The sequence below is a fragment of the Anopheles gambiae genome, chromosome 2, assembly GCF_943734735.2.
Source record: "Anopheles gambiae chromosome 2, idAnoGambNW_F1_1, whole genome shotgun sequence".
NCBI classification, from domain to species: domain Eukaryota; kingdom Metazoa; phylum Arthropoda; class Insecta; order Diptera; family Culicidae; genus Anopheles; species Anopheles gambiae.
In genome coordinates, this window is record NC_064601.1 from 109,308,262 (window position 1) to 109,326,602 (window position 18,341).

At 48.2% G+C, this 18,341-nt stretch overlaps 2 protein-coding genes across 2 annotated transcripts; one reads left to right on the plus strand and one right to left on the minus strand.

The window, feature by feature from the left end:
* Positions 1-38: 38 nt before the first annotated feature.
* Positions 39-16,003, minus strand: LOC1270104 (sphingosine kinase 2). The gene is made up of 4 exons (XM_308775.4): positions 15,795-16,003; positions 11,019-12,358; positions 3,608-3,707; positions 39-3,516 (listed from the first exon to the last, which is right to left on the minus strand). The coding sequence occupies exons 2-4, from the start codon at positions 12,035-12,037 to the stop codon at positions 2,578-2,580; spliced, it is 2,058 nt and encodes a 685-aa protein (XP_308775.4). The 5' UTR covers positions 12,038-12,358; positions 15,795-16,003; the 3' UTR covers positions 39-2,577.
* Positions 8,877-18,325, plus strand: LOC1270103 (elongation factor Tu, mitochondrial). Its single transcript, XM_061648740.1, has 4 exons — positions 8,877-9,029; positions 16,402-16,623; positions 16,784-17,637; positions 17,705-18,325. Exons 2-4 carry the CDS (start codon positions 16,584-16,586, stop codon positions 18,209-18,211), a joined length of 1,401 nt encoding a protein of 466 aa, XP_061504724.1. The 5' UTR covers positions 8,877-9,029; positions 16,402-16,583; the 3' UTR covers positions 18,212-18,325.
* Positions 18,326-18,341: the final 16 nt, after the last annotated feature.

An 18,341-nucleotide genomic window follows, 5' to 3' on the forward strand; every position in this document is an offset into this window, starting at 1 on the left:
CAACAACACCACGTGGAGATGAAATGTGAATGCATATCTTTAAATGTTTTTCTTTATCAATTTATATTACAAATGGATTATCATCTATTTCATTGAATAGGTAATAAATTTCTTTGCTGACTTCCTCACACACGGGACATGATCCGATATAACAACAGCCCAAAAAAGCAAGCAACACAAAGCACCCCAACTCTGCGCTATAATATGGGACCGTCCTCCCTCCGCTGGTGCACACGAGGGTCGTGCAAATTTGCCTTCTTATTTGTCTGTTTTATTTTAAATTTTATAACAAAACAACAACCAAAAACAAACAAACCAACAACAATGCTTTGCTAAAACAATCAGCCATTTCCACCACCACCCCGCTCCCACTCCTGGGTGGTAGGTACACACCAAGCAACCAACAACAACTGAACCCACATTTGATCGTAACGAATCACAGTCATATTCTTCTTCACTTAAACTTATGTTGCTTGCGTTTGTTTTGTGTGGTAATAACTGCTTCCATGGACGGTTGGCTGGGTTAGTGTGTGTGTGTGTGGTTCTTTTGTGTTGTGTCTCTATAGTCTAATTGTTTATGTGGTGGTTGGCGCCACAGGACTACGAAATACATTGTAAACGAGGTTTAACAATACTCTTGCTTCTTGATTCTACCGCTTACGGGTTACGGAACTACACTACACTCCGGTCTGCTTATGTGCGTTCGCCGTATGAAATCTGTACTATCTCTCCTTTCCCCTTTTGGTTGGTGTTCCTGACTACAGCACAGGCAATTTTGTAGGAAAGGAATGAGGAGCAGAAAAAGGGAAGAGCGTAGAAAAGGAAAGTAAAACACTTTTCTAAACACAATCTATCCTACACAGCATTGCAAGAGAGTTTTCTTTTCATATGATATCATTGATGTAGAGGTATATTAAGAGACGTGTACAGTGTACCAACTACTAATACTACTACTACTACTGCAGTGGTTCCTATCGGTAGAGCTCGCTTTCGTTATAGAGAAATATGTGTGTGTATCGACGATAGAGGTGTTTTTGTGTGTGTTGTAATGTGGAAATATATGTACAATTAAGCGCGCAACCGCACGTTGGAATATTGGCAGCGGAATGTGTCTAGTGCAACGCTTTAGTTATTTGTTTTATTTTACCACCGGAAAACATTAGAAATCCATTTTCCTAGCGGCATACACAACCTTCTTGTTTAGTCCGTTCTTTCTTTTGTTTGTTATGCACTGTATGCACTTGGTGCGCGCCGTAATCGGGCTCCTGCGCATCGATATAGCGTAAGCCACATGTGCAGGAACAACCTTATTCGCTCTTCGAAAAAAAAAAAACGGTGTTAATCGTACTAAATCTATCGTACCTACACTCTCCTTTACTAACTTACGAATGGGTGGGAGAGGGGGAGATAATGCCCTCCCCCACCCCCTCACCTTTGTGGCCGTCTACACCCCGTAGAGCTGTGTAAACATTATCATAATATAATCCTTTCACCCAATGAACTAGTAGTAAATTGCTTGGTTGTTTGTTGTTCGATCTATGCGCGCTACGCCGGTGGCGAATAATCTCTCTATCATACTAACGTGTGTTTTACGTGGGAAATGGTTCAGTTTGAAGCGCCCGGTACCGTCGTCCCGTTATCGCCATTCTAAAGGGCCGGGCAGTAGTATCTATTGTTGCGTTGCGTGTATCTTACGCGAGGGAGGCGCGGCGGCTTAAGTGTACGTTTTTAAAATGGTCTACTATGAATCAATCAACTGGTTCATTTGGTTTACTTTCTCGCCTTCCCTCCTCCTCCGCACTAGGCTTCTTCTTCCTTAGTTTGGTTTGCTACACTACTTCAACTACCACCACCACTTCGGGACTGGCTTCAAACCCCCTCTATATTCATTATTTACCCTAATCGCACGTATCATCCTAAGAATTGGTTCATTGCTTATCGTTCCGTAATCGCCACCCGGGACCAACAGCCCCTCCCCTGTCCTTTCGTTCGTTCGGTAAACGTGGCACGCGCCCCAGTTGCTTGCTTGCTGATGCTGATATGAGTTTGTTCGCATTACTAATTGATCTTGTGACTGCAGCACGTACATAAATAGGTCACAAACGGAATTGTTGTGCAGAACAAAAATCCGGAAAAAAGGTAACACCGTACACGAATAACGATTTTATACGAAAACGGAAGGTTTTTTTGGTCGACCTCAACCGAACGTAACACACGTTTTGGCACGAATGTGTATTGATGTGTTGCCTCTATTCTTGCCCTTGGTTTTGGAATGCAACTTTCCTGATGCCTTACACTGGCAAAACTAATCCACATACAACTCTAAGCTGTATTGTAAGACGCTTCAAACAAATGGTAATCTTATTCGCTTCCTTTCTCTCGCTCTCTCTCTATCCCTGTCTCTCAGCTAAACATATACTAACAAAAATAATACAATTATCATCGGAAACGGAAACGGTTTTTCCCCTCAAAGCCATTTCCTCACTCAGGCTGGTAACAAATGTAAACGATTACAAAACTAAACTCCCTCCGGAAAAAAGACAAAACAGGCGCCAACATCGGAACAATCCTTCCTTCCTACTTCGGTACCATCACCTTCCCCAGACTGGGGAACACCTCCCCCTGGATCGGGCCACACTCCACCTTCTCCCCATCGACCGTCATGTGACCGTTCGTGCCGGCCGGCTCAATCCGGAACGCCGACACCGGCACCATCTGGATGTATTCGTTCGGCTGCAGCGGCAGATGCGTGCCACTGCTCAACCCCAGCAGAAACGAAAGCAACTGCGACCGGGAAACGCCCGCCCGTATGATCAGCAACCAAATGATACCATCGTTCAGCCGCGACTGGGGCGCAAAGTAACACTCCGTGCTGAGGTGCGTCTGGTAGGCGGCGTGTACCATCACAAACTCCCCGGCAATCGTCTGCCAGCTGTCCGGGATGGCCGCCGTCAGGGCCGGCAGCCGGGACGGTGGTCCGTACATCTGCACGTGCGATGCCGTGCCACCGTTGGGGCCGCACTGCGTCGGATCGTCGTTCGAAGCCTTGTCGCTCTCGTACACACTGTCCACCGTGGAGAAGTAGGTGCTTTTGCGCGACGTCGCCGAGTACCAGCTGTCGATGCGCGGCCGGAACGAGTCCAGATTGGTGCCGGTTTCGAGCGACAGCACGTCGCTAAAGTTTGTATCACAGGCGTCGCAGCTGCCGTTCGTACCATCCTGTCCGCCCAGCCCCGCCCGGCAGTCGCGACAGTTGAGCGTGGTGTTGTAGCTGACGCTGTGCTTCAGCGTACCGATGCCACCGCCTCCCCCGTTCAGCCCTTCGCCGCCGGCCCCGCTGACGGGGCTGACGAGGGCGGGCAGGTAGGACACCTTGCCCTGGTACGTGCGCAGGCTGATCAGCCGGTGGACGGACCAGACGGTGAACCGCTGCCCGCCGATGGCACGCAACCGCTCGCTTTCGATATCAATGTCCGAGATGAGACCCCAGCCGACCGACAGGAACGAGAACATGATCTGCAACAGAAAATCAAACCGAAGTGGGGACAAGTCGTTTAATGCGGAGGCGTTTTTAAGCCTTTGCTAACCACGCGAAGAAGATACTTACATTGGAACGAGTTTCGACTCTAACTACGTCTAACATGGAATGTTTTCCCTTAACTACCATTAAAGCTGACGCCAGTACGGGTTTCGTTTCGAAAGGCTCTCTGAAAGTGGAAGGAAACAAGAATTAATGATACAATTACGAAACTTTCGATAAGCATTACCGAATGCAGTAGGGATGGGGAAATGAAGTTTTCGTCGGAATCGATCTACTATCCGGAATCGATTCCAGAAAACTTCGGAGCTAGCCAAGGTTTTCTGGAATCGATTCCGGATAGTAGATCCGGAATTAGTATCGATTCCAGAATCGTCTCCGGAATCGGGGTCAGTCATCTCCAAAAAAAAATGGCTTTTGGGTCCAATGATGCTACGCATTGATAACCGAGAAGAATCCAAATTTGTATTCGATCTATTTTCATGTAAATTTCCGGATTGATTTCGCTTCTGAAAGTTCTTATTTCAAGTCAAGAACTAATTCTCATTTCGCAGCTACTGGAGTTTCTGGAGCTCTATTTCTGGAGTCAATCCTGATTCCTTTTTCCGGAGAAAATTGCGATTCCCAGGTCGATTCCTATTCCAGAGCCGATTCCGATTCCAGAATCGATTCCACCTTCGAAGTCGACTCCGAGATCGGCTCCGTAGTCAACTCCGATCCAGTAGGCCAAATCCAATAGGAAATTTAAATGTGAACATTAAGTCCATATCTAATAAGAAAGTCGACAAAGTGTTCCAAAAACTCCTGAAACCGTCTGCAAGCTATCTAATTAACTTGCAATATTCTTTCCTTTACTTTAACCTGCATACTAAAGGATTATTTTGTTTGCATTCCTTCATAAGCCCCAACATTACCGCTTCGCTCGCTTATCATTTCTGCCCCATTTACATCGAAATATGCTTATAAATCTACGCTTCCCTCATCACCATTGCCCAATCTATAACGATCCCCACTGCTTCACACGTGTCTCGTCTGGCTTTTTTTATCGCTAAATGGATTACTTTAAACGAGGTGATTATTACGACCTACTGTGCGCCGACGACGGCTGGAGACCTACACAGCAGTAATTGCAAAAAAGGGGGATTCCGAAGACGATGATGATAAAAAACCATGTGGAATGTGTTGAGATAGCAGAACAGATTTAATATTAAAAAAAAACGAGCGAGCAAGGAAAGTAAATCAAATTGCACGTTCCAAATCGATTAGCTGCGAGTTGCTCCTTCGGAAACGTCTCGCAAAACGAGAACGAGGGAAAGTGTAACGATGAAACAACCTTATCGCTTGCACGTTGGCAAAGGCGCGGTAGGATGGTTCGTACACCTCTTGAGCGATCAAATCCCCATATCTAACAGCAAACAGGTGGCTCTGTGGAGCTATTTAGCCGTGTCTCATTGCGCAGAGAGAAGCAACAGTCCCGGACCCGTCCCGGGGCATAAATCGTACGCTCGAGGAGGACACACAGCTCAGCACGACACGACAACACCTGTCTGTCCTCATTGATTAGGGAGAAGGTATCTTATCAGCGGGACAAATCGAACCGTTCGCGACTGGTGATGGTGTGACGATGCGATATGTCACGCTGTTGTTGTTGTGCAAAGCACGCAAACGCAAGAGTAGTTAGCAAAATTCTAATAAGAAAGAAAAAACGCTGTTGCATATTAGCCCACCCTCCTTCCCACACCTGCGCTGCAAATTCAGCAAACCATCCCACTAGAGTGCTCGCCTACTTAGTTTTGCTCCCAAAGCCTGCCGTACAAGTTTCTGTCAAGTTCGGTTCGACAGCATTTCCCCCCTCCAACTCCCGCTCGACCGGAGCGACATTCCCATCCATCCATCGTTTTGTTGGGGTGGCCCGACTGGTGGTGTTGGCCCGATGCCAACCGGGAGGCCGGCTAAGAGAGCCCAAAGCACGTTATGTAATCCCCTCTGGCCGACTGGTGGTTTGAACCAAATCGATCAAACAAGCTCCCCCCCGAGCTTCGTGTCTCCGTGCCACAGTTTTCCCTTTTGCGCGGAGGACGCTACTACCGGGTCTGCGATTATGCTTTTTTGGAGTTCTGCCCAGAGGTGCTGCCTGTCTGCCCTTTTTGGGGAAAGCGGGGGGTTGCGAGTGGGTTTGAACCTCTTGAAATGAAAATGGCCAATCTAACCGAGGGCTGCACACAATTCTGCGGCGGGTGCTGGTGGTAGTGGTGGTGAGAGAGTGAGTGCCTTTTTATTGCTGTTTGTAGCGATGGTCGTGTCAATAAATGTTCATAACCTCTCTCTCAGTAGCTCCATCCGCTCGTTCGCCACCCGCTCCGTTCTCTACCATGCCGGCTGTAGCAGGTGTTGAGAAGGATATCCGACGAAGCAGAGGTGGCAGATCCGGTGCGGCCGGTTTTTGCGGTCGAAATTTGCTCTTCTCTTTTCTCTGCCACTCACTGGCGATTCTGAACACAAAATCAATACACAGGACAGGACTGGAATAGCCCCAAAACGGCCCAACGCCTATAATGAAAGCTCCCACATTTTTGGGGTAAGCCACACATTATGGAGGGGGGAGGGGACAGATCTAGGCCACAGCACACACACCAGCGCACATAAACCACAATTACCTTCACATTAAAATCCATGTGTGCCGTCGTAATGAATTGATATTGGGCGAGAATTAGGCACCATTTATGGTTTGTTCTTGGTAGAGCCACACACATATCTTGTCACATTTGGATACGCGTCAACATCATCCCATCGACATCCCAGGGAGATAAAATCATATCATTCTCCGACTGTTATCGGACATCCGAACGACTGTGTCTGTCGACAATCACTCTCGATGACGGGGGACTGTGAGGATGAGCAATGATGAGTGATGACGAAATATGCTTGATCATCGGCTTTGAGTTTGTGCCCTGACGCAAATGACGTTGAATTGTGTTTGCATTTGCGGCTCAACGAGACCGGGGGGATTTGTGTTTACCGACGAATCAAGCCGGTTCCCCTTGTTTTTGCGCCGATTCTTCTACTGTTGTATTCTACTGTATCGCGCTCTTGCGCATCCGGGATTATTCGAATGTTTTTGCTTCCCGTTTTCGTGCTGTGGCACACAAACGCGTAAAAAACTCACAAACACACCAAGAAATGCAAATTAATAAGCTCTACTAATTGTTTGTCATGCTTTTTAAAGTGTGTAAACTGAGTTTTCTGTGGTAGTCGGCGATATTTCCTCTTGTACGCACGCATAAATTGGCTTGTTTTTGCGTCACAATCTGCTTTTTTCTAATGTTCAACGTAAATTCAAATGAACATTACAATAAGCTAATATTGATACTCTTGCCGGACCGGAGTGTGAAGGAATTGTGGATTACAGATCATTTATTCCGTTGTACTTTTGGACCGTTATGATTTTTTGTACTAATACAGATGTGACCATATCCGTATAAAGTAGAACCTCACTGGTTGAGACTGCTTTATTTGGGTTATTCATTAGTTAGCACCACCATGGTTGGCTTGAATGCCAACCACACACTTTGACCACAAGAAACGCCAGCATAGTTGTTGTCATGAAGCTAATACGCATAGCCCTTGCGTTGTATTAACAGTAGATCGCAAAGTTTTTCGATATTTTCGGTACCATTTTTATTCATCAAATCTTGTATGTGCTCAAACCGCTCGGAGCCGTCGAACAACCCCGCGTGGGCTCCAAGGAACCCACCTCCCCCATTCACAAGTAAATTTGCTCTTCAATCTTTGGGTAAGAATCTCTCATACAACTGTCTACTTGACTCTTCAGAACGGCCTACATTCGTGTGACCGCTTAGGGGCCTCTACTTGTGTTAATCTGCGTACCCCGTGTTGGTACGCCTTGGTATTTCAATCAGTGAGGTTCTACTGTAATCCCAAATTCCTGCTTCAATGATCACCAAAACATTTTCAAGTTTGAATCATAGGGGTTTAGACAATCAAACAAACTTTTAAGAATTGATGGAACAATTCAGCACCAAACAATGCTGTACGGTTTAGTGTTGTCGCGAATCTTTTGTAAATATTCATTCATATGAATTTTCAGTGATGAGTGAGCCTAATCTCGAATAGAATCTCTAAGATATTTTTAATCTCTAGGAATTGTTAGAATATAATGAATTCCTAAAGACTGATGAACCTTTAAACATTCATAAATCTCTAAAAAAAATAATACGAAACTCAATTGTATTGATGTCCAATCTGATGGTTCTTGAACAAACCAAAAATCTATGGGATACGATGGATACATCGTGAGATGAGAGCCCAACAAATTATGGGAACCATATGTAAAGCTTGGTTCCTTGGGCATGGATATCTCTAAAGATTTATTAATCTCTAGAACAAAAAAGAATCTTAAGATCCATATCAATACCTAGAGCATCAACTTTTGCAACTTCCTGAGGGATTGCGGGGCATGAATCTTTGACCATGCCATACTTTATCGAGCACAACAAGGCAGAACAAACGATTTTTACACATCGAAAAAGTGTGCCGTCGCCATGAGTTCAAGTTTCACAGTCCAGGCTAAGATTCTTTAAGAGTCGTTTTTAAGCATCGTTCTTAAGACAGATAATAAAGGTCAATTCCACAGTCTTTAGGTGAATTGCAAACTCCTCTTAACTAAAGATCAATTCAAAACAGACAAAAAATTTCTCTTTGAAGATTGTTGAATTTTTAGAGATTTGAGAAATGAATCCTTAGAAAATTCATAATCCTATGCAGATTTAAATATTTGTAGTGATTCATGAATCTTTCAATATTCTGACTTAACCATCTTTAGTACGGTTGCCACATTTGTGATAGCATAGTATGGAACGCGAACGTGAACAACATGCACGTCATGGGATCAAATCCCGTATGGACTCTCCCTTATGTGCGTAGGACCGACTAATTCTGACATCACTACTCAGTTGCAGAATGCTAAGCCCGTATGTAAAGGCCTAGGCCTACTGCCAACAAGCGCTTGCTGCGCCAATGAAGAAGAAGGTGAGGGTAGAAACCCTCATCATAGGGTGACGTTACACAAATGCCCCATTGAAATAGCATTGGACAATGATGATAAGAAAAAGAACTAACGAATATGTGATGAAAATCCAACTGAACTTTTCCAATAGGTAAATGTTTCCAATTGATCAAAACTAGAGCGGAACACCCTATGCTAGTCACAGCGTTCGCCTACCGAGATCGGTAATCCGGCACGCGTAAGTAAATTGTTAAATAATAAACAACAAAGGTAAGATTACGATCATCCTTGAACGTAGGCTGCACCAACCATTGCAAAGGGCGTGCGTCTCGGAGCAAAAGCTCCTCGCGATTGCCCTCACTGCAAGAAAAACACACACGAGAACCGTTTTATTCACGTACGCGAATGGTTTTGTTCTCCCCCATTAGTTCTCCCTACAAGCCACACACAACACACGAGGTGAGGGTGATACATAATACATAAGATGAAAACGTGACAATTGCGAGTGTGCGTGTGCAAACAAAGAGAAATCTCCTGCACCAAACAAGCAAAAGATCGTCGCTTGCAACAGAGCCTACTCTTTGGTGAATTGATCAAGTGAAAGAGCATCACTTTACTCCATCATGTACAGCAGGAACAACAACGACGACGACAACAAAACGGGGTGCTGCCCTGTGTACGGTGAATTGATCAGTGTACAACCACAACCCTCGGCAGCGGAGATTTTTCAAGGTGACCAAAGGGAAACGCAGTTGAATCGGGCCGTTGGGTCGGCTTTATCGCTTCAGCGTATAACAGTCGTTAAAACGCAATAATTTCCGTTCCGAGAGTAAGCAGGCAAAAGCACGACACAACAAACACACCCCAAACCCCCGTTTTTTTATTTGAAAATGGAAAGATACGTTAAAAAAGGGTTTGCGTGTCCTTCCAGAACAAAAAAAAACACTCATGCCAAGGGACATCTCTATCGGTTTCAAAGCCTTCGCAGCAAGGCACATACGCTGACTACGTGGGTTAAACACAGTAAGCGTGGCCCCTCTTATCTTTACGCTCAGAAATGACATTGCAATATAACAACAACGGCACGATACGGGCATCGAGCATCGAGTATAGTTGTTCGGACACAAACAACCGGGCCGTGTTCTCCCTATTCTCCCCCTTTGTCTCCCCCTTTGCGTACTACACGGATTGATAAATCGATGACATAAACCCCGTAGAACACATACCGTTTGACGACCCTCTCGTGCAGCAAATCGTAATAAAATCGCATTTCGCACACCGGAAGTACACAACCGTCCGATAAATTGGTTACAACAAGCGTGGTTTCTGCATCTGTCGTGCAATATTGTTATTTCTAGGGAGGAGGCAATAAATATTCACACAATTGGCTTGACATACCGAACGCCGCACTGTGCGGCCAGGGCTCGGATGGTAACAGCGAGATTTTTATGGTAGATAAATTACCCCATGAATAATGCAGGGCCGGCCCTTACTAGATATTTTAATTTTTTCGCACCGCACGATTCGTTTTTCAATTAATTAATTCAATTTAAAAAGTGTTACCGGAACACCGGGATTAGCACTCACACACACACACACACACACACACACACGTGCACGATTATCCTATTGTTTTAACATTTGTTTTTTTTTACATTTACATTCTAACAAGTGCACGCAAAAAACGGCCATCCACTTCGCGTTCTAGAGTGCCATTAGTGTGCCTGGTAGTGCAACTTCCGGTCACTGGAAAAACTGGCGACAGGCACATACACACACCCAAACAGTCAAGAGTCAAGGGCAACACACTCCACACCCATGTTTGTGGAGTGGTTTAGTTTTCCTTCTTCCCATTCAGTTCCCTTTTTGCTGCAATTATTTAAGCGCATAATTATTCTCCTCCTCCTCTGAGTCCCCACATTGCAGGGATGCATACATAGGAGCGGCAATGCATGGAACAACAACCATCCATTTCACCCCAGGTGTAAATTATCTGGTGCGAATCGTGTGTACATAAATCAAATCGTTTGCGTGTCGCTAATGCGCCTGTGGCAGGAGAATTATTGCACTGTGATGAAGGTAGTGTATGGGGTGTGGGTGTCCCATTGCATGATGCAACGATATTTTAACAAAACTGCGTCCTACTACTGTAATTTAGTGTCTGTGTTGTACACGACAACCGTGCACGACCGTGGGCGAGGGCCCAGTGTGACCTAATGCTAGAAATTCTATCGCTGTCCCACCGTCATCAACATGTGCGTTGCACTGTATTGTGCAGTTTGCCGCCTGCCCACCTTGCCCAGCGCAGTTTGCCTTGAAAGCTGTCAAAAAGCTGTCAATCTTCGCGGGCTTCATCATCTCATCTACACCTCGGTGTGAAACGATCCACGATCAAATTATGAAACCTAACGCCTAAAAGCTGAAACGATAGATAAAAAACATATTCACACTTACTCATAAAGAAAGGACACGGTTTTCGCCAACCCATTGCCGGACCCGCACGGGATGATCCCCATCGGCAGCTCGTCGATCGCCGTCTGCCAATCCTCGCGCTCGAACAGCCCGTTCAGCACCTCGAAGAAGATACCGTCCCCGCCGACGACGACGATCCCGCGCCACAGGTACACATCCCGCACGCGCACAAACTCCCGCGCCCAGTTGCTCTTCTTCGTGATGTGCAGATCGTACGGAATCTCCGCCTCGGCAAAGATGGGCGCCACGCGCTGCTGAAACATCTCCCGCGCCTTTCCCGAGCCGGACTTGGGGTTCAGTATGATGAGCATTTTGCGCGTGTCGCGCGGCTGGTACGCCACCGGCTTCTGGACCGGCTCGCCCGCCACCAGCTGCTTGATCGAGGCGCGCCACTTCTGCGCCTCCCGGTTGTTGTCCTCGTACCGGTCGAACGAGCGGAAGCGCAGCGTGATGGTGGTGCGCTCGCGGAACCCGCCCCGCCGGCTGCGCTTCAGGATGTAGGCGTAGATGTACAGATACGCGCTCACGTCCGTTTCGTCCTGCTCGCCCGAGTTTTCCTCCACCACCTTCAGCTGGCTCGAGCTCGAGATGGACGCGCAGGTACAGGAGGAGCTGCCGCGCGACCGGCGCTTGCTGCGCAAACACCGGCAGCCGATGATGTCTTTCAGCGGGATCGTTTGCTCCTTCGTCGCGCCGTTCGATTGCTTCTTCAGGCAGAGGCCCTTGTCGGTGAGCCGCACCTCGAACACGGTGTTCTTCTTCGAGCTGATGTAGAACGTTTCGGTTAGGTAGACGGTGGCGGCGGACCCTGCCGCCGCCAGGATCATCTGGTGGGCGGCCGCCTCCGCCTGCAGTTCAATGGCGGCGGCGCTCGCGTTCCGATCCGGCACGACCACCGCGATGCCCTTGCCACCGAAGTCATCCTCGATCTCGCGGCCATGCCGTTCGCCCAGCTCTTCGCTGAGGTTTACCTTCGGTTTGTAGGTCGTGGTGGTGGTCATGATGCTTATTTCCTCCCAGCTGGATCGAATTGAACCTCCCCCGTTCCCCTCTCTTTCTTCACTCTGCAGCAATGCGAGAGGCCGGTTCACGTGGCTTGGGGCTTGGGGCAGTTTGGACGCACGAGCACGTGGAACGAGCGATAGGCGCACCACACATCCAGTTCAGTTCCGCGGTGTCCCGGTCCACTGGAGCATGGTTTCCTGTGTTTTTTTCTTCTCCACGCTGCTGATCCGACCTTTACACACGCTGTAATGCACCCACAGATCACTTCCTAGTACGGCCGACCACCTTTTGCTTGCTGTTTCGGGAACTTTCTATTGCTGTGGAGTTGAATTGATGAAACGTTTTTATAAGCAACCGCAGGCACAGAGAGCACATGGGGGGGACGGACAAAAACACAGACGAACGACAAACTGCTAGCAATAAACCATCTTGCTCGAAGCACACAACACAAGTAGCCCGACACGCTTGCAGCACAAAACTGTTACTACCAATCTGTTCCAGTCTCCCCCTCCCCACTGTTCCCAACATAGTTTCCCCCACTAACGAGACTCCCGATAGAAAATCGATGCAAAATAAAAGCCCAATTTTTTGTTGTTGTTCCGATGACGGGGCTCTTTAGCGACCTTGAAACGACGAATGTTGGACACACCTTGGCGTGTGTGGCGGCGCTTTCCACCCTGCCCAAGGGCTTTTGCAGATGGAAAAACCGGGCCGATGGCCACACATCACATCACCCGCACACGAAACCGTAACGTAATAAAACGATGACGTCGTGTGGCAAAGAGGCCGCCCTTCCCTCTCCGCCGACTACACAATCGCTGCGGCGAAATCTGAGGTACGCGCGCTCGTCAACAAATGCAACGTGATTTCGGTTTTTGAGGCCGTGCGACGAGATGCCCACGGGACCATTTTCACCGCGAGCGAGCGTGTGTACTGCCCTTGGCACCACTGGGACAAGCCCGTACAGGGATAGTGGTACAGCGAATGAATGGAGGAATTCCTACAGGGACATTTTGGTACGATGTTTTCTTGGCATTTGTACGTGGGTCGTCTTCATGCTCAAGTGGAGATGATAACGGTAACGGTGTAGTTCATTCCAAATTTTCCCATTTTTTTTCTCATCTTCCAAGTTCTTCATTAATCAAGACATTATCAGCACACGCTAGCTGCAATCCAAGCTGTCCAACCAACAGCCCATAGTGTTTGCGCGCCACTCGTTTAAGGTACGGCGGGTAGCGTGACCTAAAGTCATCAATGTTGGCACTGGTGAAGCAAGATTGCAAAGTTGTAGTAGGTGTTATTTAGGGTGAAATTTGCCGGGGAGTTAACGGACGGCGAGGGCCAAAACCGGGAAGGTGTTCCTTCGTTGGTTCCGGTAAAACACTCTCAACCCGGCTCCAAAAGGTCTCTAGTAGTGATGGGAAAAATGATGTTTTCTTCGGAATCGATTCCGACTAGCTCCGAGGTTTTCTGGAATCGATTCCGGATAGTAGGTTCAGAATCAGTTTCACGGGATCGACTCCGGATTTGGTTCCGGAATCGGAACCGGCTTCGAAATCGGAGTCGGTTTCGACATCCTCTTCTTCTTATTTCAATTCAAGAACAGATTCCCATTCTGGAGCTAATTTCAATTCTGAAGTCAATTCCGATTCCGTTACCGGAGCAAATTGCGATTCCCAGGTCGATTCCGATTCTGGAGCCGATTCTGATTCCAGATCCGATTCCGATTCCAGAATCGATTCCAGATTCGATGTCGACTTCGGGATCGGCTTTGGAGTCGATTCGGAATTGATTCCAGCATTAGAATCGGCTCTGGAATTGATTCTGAACATGGAATCGGAATCGGGTAGGTTCGATTCCGAGCTCCCGCCACTAGTCTCTAGCTCACCGGGGCACTTCTTACTGGGGAAGGATTTATTTTTGACTCTTTTTTCTTTTTCTTCCAAGCACGACCTTTAAGTAGATCCCAGCGTAATGATAAGGATTTCCTTGTGTTGTGGTGGTTCCTGGGATTTTTTATTTGAAGGAGGCACTTTTAACTCCTATAATGGTCCTCGTTCTTGAGCCACCGTGTAAGCCGTTCGGAGAGAGAAATAGCATGTAGTAGGCGATTTGTGCCACAGGTCTCCCACTCTTTCGAGGTACTGCTACTAGCAACGGGGGAAAATAGCAACAACAACAACATCGACAAAAAGCTGTGTTGAGCAAACAGTTCCAAAAAGTTGCTCCTTTGCTCGGAGGAGACACACGCTCTCGTCTCGGGCTCTACAGTAACGATAAACTATTTCCACCGGAAAAAGTGTGGAAAGCTAAAAGAAAACGGTGTCATTTCCTTCGCACCCATCGCACGTGTCTAGGGGCAAAACGGGGGCTCCTTCAGTGTGCGCGAGACTGTTGGTTGGTGTTTTCGTGCTGCTGATGATAATTTTTGGTGGCCAGGCCATTACGCCCGGGCACCATTATTATCGTCCAACATTCCAAATTAACACCTGATGAGTGCAGAGTGCGTGTGTGTGGGTGTGTGTATGGGGGGTTGTAAAGGGCGTAAAAAAGGTTGAAAATGATAGACTGTGGCCAATTGAAATATTCCGGATGCCACTCATCCAAACTCATCGTGGTTAACGGCGTGGGGTCATCAGTCTTCAAAGGTGGCAAAGTGTTTGACTAAAACATAACACAACATTATGCTAATTATTATGCTGGGTGAAAATGGTGGGGGGGGGGGGGGGGGGGCAATAATTCTAATTGGAAAATAGCTCAATAGGTATAAGCTTTTTCCGCTATAGTCCAAAAAGACGGATGCTGATTTGTATGAAGTGTTTAAAATAACTTATTGCAAGTGTCGCTTCAAGTGTGCTACATGTGTATGTTCCATGCCAATGGTTCGCCAATGAGCAGTGTCATGGCAGGGTAATGTGTCTGGGGAGGGAGAGGGGGCAAACACGTTGTTACATGCGAAAGAGCCCCGGCGGGGGATTACGTAAAACAGTTATTGTTGAGCCCGAGATGATCAAATGGCAATACACACACACACATAGTAGCACACGCGGGCACGGAAGTCGCCAAACAAAGTAGCCAACGTCATCGATGTTTTTTTTATGTTGCCGTGGTTTTTTGTGTCCATCTAGTTTGCAAAAAAAGAACAAGAAGAAGCACCGCACACTTTTCCAATCGACCGTGCTCTGCGCTGCTGCTGCGTTTTGGATTTTGGGCGAGTTTGGGGTCAAGTGTTTCGACTGTCCGCTGGAGCCGCTGGCTGGCTTGTGGACACAAGTGGATGGCAACTTTACTGCATTGTACCGCGTTGCACTGACTGCACGTATTAATCGGATCAGACGATGGCAGTGTGATAAAGATAAAGACCTTTGCGTGCACACACACCCAACGAACCTTCCTTTTTTAATCTTTATCTTAAGAGAAGGTGTTTGCTATGATCGCACTTTGCACAAAAACTTTACATCGTGTTTTTCACGTGCACACTGGTTCATTTATTCTTTTTTTTCCACCTCGATTGCATTTTTCACATCTTCACTGGTATTCCACAATTTTTGCAGCCATCTAATCACATCCCCCCACCCTCACACTGGCACTCCCGTCTCCACTTCTCTTCGGCAAAAAGTACAGAAATGTAGTTTGCAACACACCACAAAGCAAACAACGACTTTACGGCACATTGCAAGCAAGGAGTGGGGTGGAGTGTGGATAGCAGCAGTAACACACAACGGTAGCGGAAATTAAGACGGGGAGACCCACCGAGAAAGGTACACCGACGACGACACCCATCGAAACGACGGCCGTAGAAAAGATTCGCGCACAACACACAAAACACCCGCACACACACACACGGACACCGCACGCGAGGACCGTCTGCTTTTGGGGAGGGTTGAACTGGAAATTGGCTAAGCCGCGATTTTGCTCCCGCCCCGAACGCTTGCCGACGGATGATTTTGCGTGTGCGCGCGTGTGTGCGTGTTTGTTCACACAGCAATGCACGGTGTACGGTGTTGCGGGTGGACCGATGCATTGACAGGTGCTTATGCCGCGTTCTGGCAAATGCTGCGCAGGGCAAGCATTTTTGGGAATATTTTTAATACGTTTGTGCAAAAGATGAGTGTTAATTCTAGTTTTGAAAGCTATAAAAGAACGTTAAACTTTTAACTACCATACGTAAAGCGACATTTTCTGAGCATATGCCTTTCTGTATTCCCTAAACTGGTTAGTGAATCTTGCGTAAAGCGTTATAATTACAACATTGAACATGTTGGAAAGAATCGCGTTCGTAAAATTGACGCAAAATGCATTTAGCTTGCAGAATCAAAATAATTAAAATTTAAAAAAAAATCCAAAACCGCTCATATAGCATCCCACTGTGCGACCCGATTTGACAGAACGTGTCCGGCTGCGAAACGTCAAACGGCGAGGTGTTGTTCTTGCGCAAGAAAGTGAAAATTTTCCTTCGGTGCTGGTTTGCTGCGGTGTTTGTCCGGGGGTTTTTGTGCTGCATTTAGGACGATTCACAAATCCCGTACCTTGTAGGACAAAATGTCGACGTATCTCGCTCTTCGAGCACTCCTTAACCCGAGTAAGTACATATTGTTTTTCTCCCAAAAAGCACTCCAAACTTTCAATCAGATGTTCTGCAGTCGGCAACCCCGTCTTGCATGTTTTGCCCTACGTAAAGTGAGGTTAATTTTGTAATCAACCCGTCTCCCCCCGGTCTGTTTGCTTTGTTTGCCCCGCAGTCGCCCGCAAAACGGTCGCCCAGATCCTGTGCGCCGGCAATGGGCTAAACGTGGTGCGCCGTGCGTCGCCGGCCATCCGCACCGTGCCGGTCCGGTTCTACGCCGAGAAGGAAGTGTTCAAGCGCGACAAACCGCACTGCAATGTCGGCACGATCGGGCACGTCGATCACGGCAAGACGACGCTGACCGCAGCCATCACGAAGGTGCTGGCCGATAAGGATCTGGCGGAGAGCAAAAAGTACACCGACATCGACAACGCGCCGGAGGAGAAGGCGCGCGGCATTACGATCAACGTCGCTCACATCGAGTACCAGACGGAGAACCGGCACTACGGCCACACGGACTGTCCGGGGCATGCGGATTACATCAAGAACATGATCACCGGCACGGCCCAGATGGACGGTGCGATCCTGGTGGTGGCCGCGACGGACGGCGCTATGCCGCAGACACGCGAACACTTGCTGCTGGCGAAACAGATCGGCGTCAATCACATCGTGGTGTTCATCAACAAGGTGGACGCGGCCGACCAGGAGATGGTCGATCTGGTGGAGATGGAGATCCGCGAGCTGATGTCGGAGATGGGCTTCGACGGTGATAATGTGCCGGTGATCAAGGGTTCGGCCCTGTGCGCACTGGAGGGCCGGGAGCCCGAGATTGGTGCGAATGCGGTGATGAAGCTGCTCGAGGAGGTGGACAAGTACGTGCCGACACCGGTGCGCGAGCTGGACAAACCATTCCTGCTGCCGGTCGAGTCGGTGCACAGCATTCCCGGCCGTGGTACGGTCGTGACGGGCCGGCTGGAGCGCGGCACGCTTAAGAAGGGTCAGGAGTGTGAGTTTGTCGGTTACAATAAGGTAAGACTTTTCTACTTTCGTGAAATGTGACGAACTGTTTGGTACTAAATCGCACCACCTCCCACAGGTCATTAAGTCCACCATCACCGGTATCGAGATGTTCCACAAAATCCTCGAGGAGGCACACGCCGGCGATCAGCTCGGTGCGCTGGTGCGCGGCATCAAGCGCGACGACATCAAGCGCGGCATGGTGATGTGCAAACCGGGCACGATGAAGGCGAACGATAACTTCGAGGCGCAGGTGTACATTCTCAGCAAGGACGAGGGCGGCCGCCACAAGCCGTTCACCAGCTTCATCCAGCTGCAGATGTTCTCGCGCACGTGGGATTGCGCGACGCAGGTGCAGATCCCCGGCAAGGACATGATCATGCCGGGCGAGGACGCCAAGCTGCAGCTGCGGCTGATGCGGCCAATGGTGCTGGAGCAGGGCCAGCGGTTTACGCTGCGCGACGGACACATTACGCTCGGTACGGGTGTGGTAACAAAGCTGCTTTCGCCCCTGTCCGAGAAGGAGCGGCTGGCGCTGACTGAGGGCAAGAAGGCGCGCGAGAAAGCTGCCAGCGGTAAGGCGTAAAGCCGCCTTCCCCCTGGTGGACAGGCGAAAGTATATGTTAAGCTAAGGAACACAAACACGAAAACGGTAAGGCTCTAGTTGGTTAGACGAAAAATACAATTCGGAAAAAGTCCATGTTGCGCCTCACGGT

What these genes read in the sequence shown, in the direction of transcription:
- LOC1270104 (XM_308775.4), bottom strand. Translation starts at nt 12,037, where the DNA reads ATGACCACCACCACGACCTACAAACCGAAGGTAAACCTCAGCGAAGAG. An exon ending in ACCGTGTCCTTTCTTTATGA is followed by an intron (nt 3,708 to 11,018) that starts GTAAGTGTGAAT and finishes TTCCACTTTCAG; the next exon opens with AGAGCCTTTCGAAACGAAAC. An exon ending in GAGTCGAAACTCGTTCCAAT is followed by an intron (nt 3,517 to 3,607) that starts GTAAGTATCTTC and finishes TTTCTGTTGCAG; the next exon opens with ATCATGTTCTCGTTCCTGTC.
- LOC1270103 (XM_061648740.1), top strand. Translation starts at nt 16,584, where the DNA reads ATGTCGACGTATCTCGCTCTTCGAGCACTCCTTAACCCGA. An exon ending in TCGAGCACTCCTTAACCCGA is followed by an intron (nt 16,624 to 16,783) that starts GTAAGTACATAT and finishes TTTGCCCCGCAG; the next exon opens with TCGCCCGCAAAACGGTCGCC. An exon ending in AGTTTGTCGGTTACAATAAG is followed by an intron (nt 17,638 to 17,704) that starts GTAAGACTTTTC and finishes CACCTCCCACAG; the next exon opens with GTCATTAAGTCCACCATCAC.